The 9,413-nt window shown below is 36.7% G+C and overlaps 1 protein-coding gene across 3 annotated transcripts in view; it reads right to left on the minus strand.

The window, feature by feature from the left end:
- Positions 1-3,364: 3,364 nt before the first annotated feature.
- The window catches only part of LOC102579148 (probable RNA-dependent RNA polymerase 5), a 60,988-nt gene continuing 54,939 nt past the window's right edge, over positions 3,365-9,413 (minus strand). For 2 of the 3 annotated variants that reach the window (XM_006338799.2, XM_015308310.1), the window contains 8 exons: positions 7,199-7,347; positions 6,725-6,950; positions 5,885-6,110; positions 5,021-5,163; positions 4,414-4,576; positions 4,083-4,227; positions 3,732-3,894; positions 3,365-3,651 (listed from right to left, as the gene is read on the minus strand). In XM_006338799.2, the coding sequence (XP_006338861.1) occupies positions 3,803-3,894; positions 4,083-4,227; positions 4,414-4,576; positions 5,021-5,163; positions 5,885-6,110; positions 6,725-6,950; positions 7,199-7,347 (1,144 nt within the window). In that variant the 3' untranslated portion in view covers positions 3,365-3,651; positions 3,732-3,802. Of the gene's footprint in view, positions 3,652-3,731; positions 3,895-4,082; positions 4,228-4,413; positions 4,577-5,020; positions 5,164-5,884; positions 6,111-6,724; positions 6,951-7,198; positions 7,348-9,413 lie in introns of those variants that run through there. The other variant, XM_015308307.1, reaches the window with a different exon arrangement.

Here is a 9,413-nt window from a genome sequence, read left to right on the forward strand (position 1 = left end):
TGATAAATCCTAAAAATTAGTAATTAATTAATAAAATATGGGAAAAATATGAAAAAAAAAAAAAAATTAATGCCAAAAATTCACAAATAAATATAGTAACCTTAAATTCATTTTTTCATATTTTTCTTATTTTTTATTAGTCAATTACTCATTTTCGGGATTTACCGAATTTTTTTTATTGAAAATGGGTTGGGTAGTTTATTTAAAAAGGGGTATATCTAGACCTTTTTAAATAGTTTAGGGGTATATTTGACCCTTTTCCCTTTAATATAAATGTCACGTGGTAATGTAAAAATGACGTGGCAATTCCATTTGGCATTTAACGCCCATAAGGGCATATCTAGACGAAAAGTTGGACGGCGAGGGCACGAATGAGCCAAATTTTAAACGGGGGTATATCTAGTCCTTTTCGAATAGTTTAGGGGCATATTTGACCTTTTTCCCTAAAATAAAAGATAAGTTATTAAAAATTGTTTAGCTTTAACTTAATTAGTTAAAATTTCTAACTAGCTTAATTGCACTAGATATTATTCCCTATGAAAATCAAACCTAATTAGGTTAACTATACTTAATTCATTAAAAAACCTAAAACACTCTCTTTTCTCTAAGCGACAGGAATGGCGACTTAAGGCCTTCCATGGCTTTGCTGTCCTCTCCCCAACCTATGGCTGAGGGAGAGGCAGTACCAAAACCTACATATGCTGCACAAATCATATCTAAAACGCCTACACAATCTGTGCCAAAAACACAATTGAAATCGATCAAATATGTACATGGAGAGCCAACCCTACAATTCACGTTTAAGGAGTTAGACGAGTTTGCTACCGAACAGGGACTTCACCAAGCCATTGTGATGAAGTTCTCATATGGCGCACTAGAAATCCAAGAGTTGCGAAGCATTCTTCCAAAACAATTTGCTATCAAAGGTCAAAGTTTAATTGGGTTACTTGCTACAAGACATATTTTAATTTGTTGCGACCAATATGATGATTTTATATCAGTTTTATCGCATCAATCTGGTTATATTCAATTTAATGGTGAACATTATGGTTATAGAACTTTTCCATGGACTCTTTCTTTCAATCCGAAGGAAGAAACTTCAAGAGCGTTAGCTTGGTTATCTATGCCAGGTTTGCCTACCAGTTTGTTTGCTAGGAAATCCCTTTTATCAATTGCATTGGTAGCGGGGCGCCCAATTGCAATCGATTAAGCAACTTAAGTTTGATCAAGACCTAGCACAACAAGAGTAAAAGTTGAACTTGATCTATTGGAAAAGCACCCTAAACGAATTAAACTCCAGTATTTGGATGAGGAATCTAGTAAGATTTTGGAGCACTTTCAGGAGATTGTTTATGATAATCTCCCTCTGTATTGTGCTAATTGCAAGCATCAAGGTCATGCTGAAACAAATTGTCGTCTAATCTTGAAAAAGAACATAGTCCATGATCAAGAAGTAGGCGTAAGAGAAGAAGAAATTGCGCATGAAATCCAAAAATATAAGGGTGACGCAAGGAGAATTTTGAATGAGAAGAGGGGACTAGAAGAAGTTATTCAAAAAGACAATGATAAAAATCCAAGTACGTGCACCAAAAACAATGTATTGGCGATAACTGAATCATCAAAACCCGATGATGCAATGCACAATAATTCCAGTCCTATTTTGGTTCAAAAAAATCCTCAAGCTCAAGCAGGCTTCAATTATGATTTGTTGGCAGAAAAAACATCAGATAATGAGGCACAAGGTGTTGTTGAGGTCCAAAATAATCTAGTTAATATCAAAATAACGGTTGGAAATCAAGTTGTTCCTACAGACAACGTTCCAATAGGTATTACTACTGTTGAATTTGATCCTAATGTCAAGGAGAAATCTTCAGTTTCTATAGGCATTGAACGCGAATCTGATAAGGCTTTGGGGGGCGCATTGAAAAACAGGGGCATGCCTCAACTTTGAAAACTATTGAGACATCACAATCGGTTGGCATTGAGGATAATCAAAATGTGACAAAAATTGGTTCGTCGACATCTGCAACTACTATATTGAATGTACATCATGGTGTATCTCAAAGATTGGAGAACACAAATTCAAGAGTTGTGGTAGATGCATCACTAGTTGATTCTCGACAACAACTAGGTGATGTTAATGCACATGAATAAGATGAGTATCATAGGTAACATTTAGTTGTTGGACAGGGTAAACATGCTAAAGAGACTGAACATGAGGCAACACAACGAGTTGAAAAATCCAGTGGTGAGGTCTCTGCTCAACATGGCAGTAAAGGCTGGAATGTGGTGCCATCAAAAAAAGCAGCAGCTACTTCAACAAATATTAGATGGGCGAATATGGTAGAAGAAGAGGAAGAGCATGTCACACTTCATAGTAAATTGATCCTTGGAGCACCAGCCTTTGTGCCTAAGGGTAGTAGCATTGCCTATATTTCATCTCCATTACATCGGGGGCGACAATTGATTTTAGCAGGTTCTAATGTTCAAAAAGTTTCTATTAGTGACAAGGAGCTTATTGATGCATTGGGGGGTTCTGATGTTGAAAGGTTGGTTTCTCTTACACCTATTAACACTAACAAACAACTACAAGTTGGTGGTAGTAGTACTTTCTCCCCAAATCAGTTTGCTAACCTACAAGACGAGGAAAGTGATGAAGAGGATTGGTTGGATCAATGTTTTGAGAATGCAGCTAGGGATGCAGATATTTCTCCTAGGCAATAACGCAATAACAAAAAGAAGCATGGAAGAAAGAATAGTTGGGATGGCAAGGTGATTGAGGAGGTTGTTCCAAGGCACCTACCGATGCGACTGGCAAAGCAGAATCATATGACAGTGTCAACATATTTAACAAGATCCAATAATTCCAAGAAGAAGTGATGAAATATCAAGTGTTGTTGGATAGATTTGAAAAATACAAGAACAAAATACTTCAAGTTACTTTAGATGGGCAATCAATTTCTTTTTCATTCATGCATCTTTAAAAGGAAGGTTGAGGTCGATAATTCAACCTTCTTCTTGGTTGTTATATTTTTGCACTATTTAAGCATCCTCGTTAGTAATATCATCATAGAGTGTATTACAAACTCTGTGGTGACCACAAAATACCTAGTTCTTTCTAGCTAGTATTTTCTTCATGCTTGTTAGTTAGTAGAAGTTTGTTACTGCATTAGGATTGGTAAAGTAAGGCCTAGCCCCCCTTTGTTATACTTATCCCTATTGAGATTTTTATTTCTAATAAAAGACCGCTAGACACTGTCGTAAATTTGCCAAAAATAATAATAATAAAAAAAAAAAAAAAAAAAAAATAGGTTAACTATATTGTTATGTCTATGTTTGAGAAGTAAATTTGGACGTCATCACATAGAATAGAATGCTAAGTAGATATTTATTGATCACTTCGATGTTACAATATGTCTAGAGTAATTCCTGCAAAACAGATGGCAAAATGGGCAAGTCTTTTTCCTTGCGATACATGGCGTGGATCCTGCACAGAGCAGAACCAGCTACTTTCCAAGCAAAACCACATTTCTCTATGCTGTATGTGATCCTCGCATTATCATATGTTACATGATATATTGCAAGGGCCTCGTCGAAAATGTCTTCAGTCTTTCTTACAGTTTGTTCAAACTCCACAGCACCATATAGCAACTGCATTGCAACAAATCAACTTAATATTTGTTAATGACAATCTCTGTGCGACTGAAAATTGACATGAAGGAAAAACTAACCTTCTTGTACTTGTTTATAACTTCATTGCAAGAGGTGATTCTAAGTTCACAACCTAAGTTCATGGCCCGTGTCATATCCTTTTGTACTCTTCATATCTTCCTCTCCACAATTCCATGCATGTTTGAGGGATTTCAACTTCAAAGCAAGGCAGTTTAGAGATCTCTACACACAACAAAGAAGCAACACAATCATCACTCAACTGCTATAATTTTCAATTGAATCATCAAATCTTATGCATGCAATAGGAAAACATAAGCTCAAACACTATGCAACAATGGGGCTTCTTAAACTATAAAAGACGGTTGGAAACACCAGCCCAAATCTTTTGCATGCAATAGGGGAGCTTTAACCTGTTATACACAAATCTTCATCTGGATATGTGTCGACATAATCATAAATCTGACCCAGAATAGAAGTTGAATGATAGCTGAGGGAGTTCCCTTTTGCCATATAGTGGGGGAACTTGTTTGCCTTCAGATCATGAGGGATGCTAACCTGTCTTGCCAGAATAACATGCAATGTGTTAGAAACTCTGCATTCAAGCTGAAAGGAAGGTTGGTGGTTGGTAAAACTTTCTTGGTTCAAACATAAGCAGTTTGAGGTATCATAATAGAAAAGTTAGAGAAATAGATAAAATAAATACAGCCACCAAACCGAGGGCAGAATTTAAGTTAAATTAACCTTCTTCCCGCTTTTAGGTGCATCTAATGCATCATAGTAGATGTCAATCAAGTGAAGCATCTTGCCTTTCAAGCTATGCATCTCATCCACATTATCATCTCGCAGCATCAGAAGACGATCCATAAATGCCAGCCAGCTATCAGCTGCCACAGACATATTGGCACTAAAACAGCAGAAAGGGACTACATTAGAAACAAGAAGGAAGAAAGGCTATAAAAAATTTTGAACAATTAATAAATGAACGTGTTAGCTATGGTTAGAAGTATCACAAAAACAAGATTGTTCAAAATACTCAGATTCAATCATGAACTTTGAATTAAATGATGAGCAATTGACGATAAGCGTTGCATATTCAGCAGGCCATCTAGGAGGTAGTATTACTGGTCTTGTACTTCTCTCAATTCCCATTATCGACCACCTAGATAGTTTCTCCAACCAAGAAAATATAACTAGAAAACATGCCAGCTCGCTGGATATCAGAAACCATTTCTTTGCCTGTTAAATCCCTCTGAAGCGGAAGACAAGTCAAAATATCTCTGGATACAATGATGGTGTTCAGATTACTGAACTTCTTAAATTAAACATCAGAATAAAATAGTAAGCATACCCTTTAGACTTTGCTTCCAGAAATTGCCTAAAAAGCTCATATTCCAATTTATCAGCTGAAAATTCACTTGGCTTTTTGCTAACTGCCTTAGGAGTTGAATGCATGCGACTCCATGGTCTACTTGTTGTATAAGAATCTACTACCTGAAATAGTAAAACCAAATGTTGTACAACTGTATTCCTCCAAGACAGGTAGTCAGAAATTCTAGTAAACAATCAATACCCAGCATGAAACAGATGTAAGTGATGAGAAATGGATCTTGAGCCTAACTCAACCCCAAAAGCTAGTTCATGAGGGGAGGATTGCCCAAGATTGTATAAAGAGACCCATTTTTAAATCTCCAACCGATATAATCTTACACCCTCCAGCATACCCAGAACTGGACATCTAGAGCATGGGCATATAACATGGGGACCCAACATTGGATAAACCAAGAAATTGAGATAAACATTGGTTCTCATACCATGATAAGAAAATGAACCTTGGGCCTAACTCAACACCAAAACTAGCTCATGTGATGAAGATTGCCTAAGACCATACAAAGAGACCAAATTGCACCTCCCACACCAATGTGGGACTCAACACACACCACACACCCACGCCAAAGATTAGACATCTAGAGTGTAGACAATACAATATGGGAGCCCAACATCGAGTAAACATCGATACAACTGGGATGGGCCTGATTTTGATATCATCATGAGAAATGGACATTGGACATAACCTAACTGAAAAGCTACCTCATGATCGCCCAAGACCATATAAGAAAATCCATTTTAAATTCCAACCAATGTGGAATCTAACAATAAGTATGCTCTCTTCCTTCCAGAGAGTAACTTTGAGAAAAATCATCTGAAAACCAACCTTACGGTTTATGGAAACCCAATACATATCACCATCAAAGTCACCATTTGCAATCTCAGTAGCAGCTGACCTTGGACCTTTAGTTGAAAAAAATATACCATATTTGGCATCACCAACAACATCTGCAAGCTCTTCCACATATCGCGCTTTCATCACATGTACATCTCCAAAGTGAAGACCAGGATTTCTATAGACCAAAACACGCCCAGATATTTGGCCGTTATCTCTGCATATGTGATGCACAATTGATAAAGGGATCAGAAGCTGAGATATTCCCCATAAAATGAGATTATTAAAATAAGCATACTAGATCAGAATCTAAACTAATTATCATGTTTCAAAGCTTAAATTCTCTTTGGAAGAAAACCTTAGCTCAATATAATTTAAAATAATTGTAAATGTCATTTTCAGCATCTCTCCTCAGTTATCAATTATCATTGTTAAAACTTACAAAACAAAGAATTTAAGTTGCTACACATTGTGGCAGAAAGATAGTGTCTAAAAGATGGAGGAAGACAGAAAAAGTCATGGATGGAAGCAACAAACAAAAATACATTGGTGAAATAGGAATTCATTTGCTTGTAACCATCATGATTTCCTTGGGTCACTATTTATTGTCAAGGAACAGTTAAGCCACACCGCTAGAATGCAAAAAGGCAATGCATCCTGTTGAAAATATAGATCCTCAGAATAGGAGGGGGGTCAGATAGCAGGGTCAAACTATAAACATCCTTACAGTTGCCATTGGCAGGTACATTTCCTTATCTCTCAAACACAGAATATAAAAAACATATAAAAGCTCCAAAAGCTTGTACAGATAATGATTTTCAGTCTACTTACAGAATAACACAGACTTCATTGCTTTCCAGTACACCAGTGGGGTCAGCTGTTCCCATAAGATAAAAACTGTCACTTATAGGAAGCTTTCCTCCTCTAAGCTTAGTTCTTTCAATCTTTGCAAGCCTAGACAAGCGAGCACGGAGATGAGGTTCATTGAGAGGTATCCCAGACGATATCATCCTTGCTGTTAGACAATCATCATCCATTTCTCTATAGTTGATAACAACTATTTGAAGAGTTGAAGAAATGACTCAGCAAATAAGTTCTGACAGGTTTCACAAATTAAATGAGATAGTGACAGAAATAATTGGACACTTATTCCTCCCTACCTTTCTATGACTGAGGAGTAAACATATTACGACAAAAGAACACTACAGAATATAAGATTGCAGTATGGGTGATTCCACGGTTATGTTACAAGACTTAACAGCATAAGAAGATAAATGCAATAGGAGTATCTGATTCTGCTATTACCTTTTAGAGCTGCACGCTTCCTCAAATATACTTGTTTCGTCTCTTCCAGTGCACTTCCCAAAAGCTCCATAAAGTATTCTTTCTGGACTCCTCCATAGCTCAGCAGAGAGATTAAATTCTTGGACAGATATGCCTTATTTGGTCTATGACTTCAAGAGAAAAAGCCTAAGAATTAGGGAGTGAAATGCACGTAGAATGTCAAAGTTTAGCAATGAGTAAAATGCCAACTAAGTTTGGCACACATCTCTCTTCCTGAAGCATCAAATATGAACAGCAAGAGATTGTCATTTTCCAACTTTGTTCCCATGAAAGGAATTTACTAATAAGCCTTGTAGCCTCTTGAAGGTAACATTGCTCATAACTTTTCATAAGACCGTGAACCTCTGATACCACTTCATCACAACCTAAATTTCCTAAATTGCGCAACCATCGGTAAGTCTGTAACTACTTAACCTCTTATCAACAAGGTATGGTGAGGGTTCAAGATTAAGCTCTTGACCCCTTGATTCTCGAGAAAATTGGTGATCTCGAAGTTTTTCAAAGCCTGGTCAGAATATGATTGGTTAGAGCACTTAAGGGGACATGTGTTTTGTAGATCTGGAATCAACACTTACATCTAGGAGAAGAAACAACATTTATGGTTCGCGAACACCCCCAAACTCACCTTTCCATCCCAAAAAAGCAAAACTTTACCAGACGTTGAACATGCTTAAGGGCTTCTGTTTTCTAGTGATATAATAGAAATTGGAATGTCCGCCATGCAGGATAGCGGTGTCAAATGGGCGAGTTAAGGTGATTTGTGCTTGTCAAGATGGGTAGAACCAATAAATGGGCAAGTCATTAACTTGGCCAAAGGTTACTTGGTATGCATCAAAGAATGGGCTAAACAATAGGTCATATCCCAACCCAACTAGCCCAACTCTTACCAAGTTTTTATTTCTTTGTTTTTTTCTTATAATTTGTGTAATTACTTAATAAAACTTCCATTTATTATGGCCATACAAAACATATAAAAAATATTTTTAAAAAGTTTATGACGAGATTTCTTGTGGTTCAGTTCTTTTGGGAGATCTATTCGCGGTTCGAGGTACGGGTCACGCACCCTCCGGCTCTGGACTCACTGTGACATGCTCGTAGTAGTTTTAGCTATTATGTGTATTTGTTGGGCTTATGGGGGTCCGTTCAAGTTTTTACTTAAACTTGCACATGAGTGTACCTTCTGGATTAATAAGGGACTAGTTAGATTTAGTTAGTTGTACTTATTTCATTTTTGTCCTTAGTACACTCACGTGCATTTCTTTCAACTTTCGGTCTCTTGACCTTTGTTTGTGCTTTATTCTCGTTTTTCATATTGCTTTACTTCTCTTGCTCAGTCGGCCTATGATGCTTATTGAGTACTTGTTTTAATACTCAAGCTACACTCTGCATTTGTTTAATGATGCAAGTCCAAGCACCAGTTACCGACATTGATATTCGAGCTTGCTGCAGCTTCAGTTCCGAGACGAGAGTGAGCACATGGCGTCCTATACTTACCTGTCTATATCTGTATTTTGTTGGCTAGTCTTTTGCTTTCTGAGACAAGCCTTGTATTTTTGGGTCCACTTTTGGGACTTGTACTCTTTTTGTACTAGGAGCTCTGTACTTGTGACTTCCAGGTTCTAGAGGGATCTTATTGTATATATATTTTGGTTTGCTTCCACCTGTTCTCTATTTCAGTTGTTAAATTGTCGCTTCCGCGTTCTTTCTACCCATATGCTCATTACTTGTTGTTTTGGGTTACGGATTGGCTTACTTACTGGTGGATTATAGTAGGTGTCATCAGTGGCGGATCCAGGATTTAGAGTCCGTGGGTGCCAAATAGACTTATTGATTAAATTAATTTTATATTTGATTAAATTATTCGTCTTTCAATATATATCATAAATCAATCAATAAAATATAAATAATAAGATAATACAAATCCTCACTCCACACTAAAAGCATGAAGTTAACAAATTTAAAACTTTCAATAATATTATAAATATTCATCATTCATTTACAATTGTCCTCGACGAGTTTTCATATTCTGAAAACGATCGATAATGACATCATTACTAACATTTATAAATACATCACGCTCTATGCAATACACTAGACAATCATTTAAATATTGATTACCAATACTATTCCGCACTTCATTTTTTATGTGCTTCATTGACGAAAATGCTCTCTCCAC

This window comes from Solanum tuberosum, unplaced genomic scaffold (genome assembly GCF_000226075.1).
Source record: "Solanum tuberosum cultivar DM 1-3 516 R44 unplaced genomic scaffold, SolTub_3.0 scf00005, whole genome shotgun sequence".
Lineage (NCBI taxonomy): Eukaryota > Viridiplantae > Streptophyta > Magnoliopsida > Solanales > Solanaceae > Solanum > Solanum tuberosum.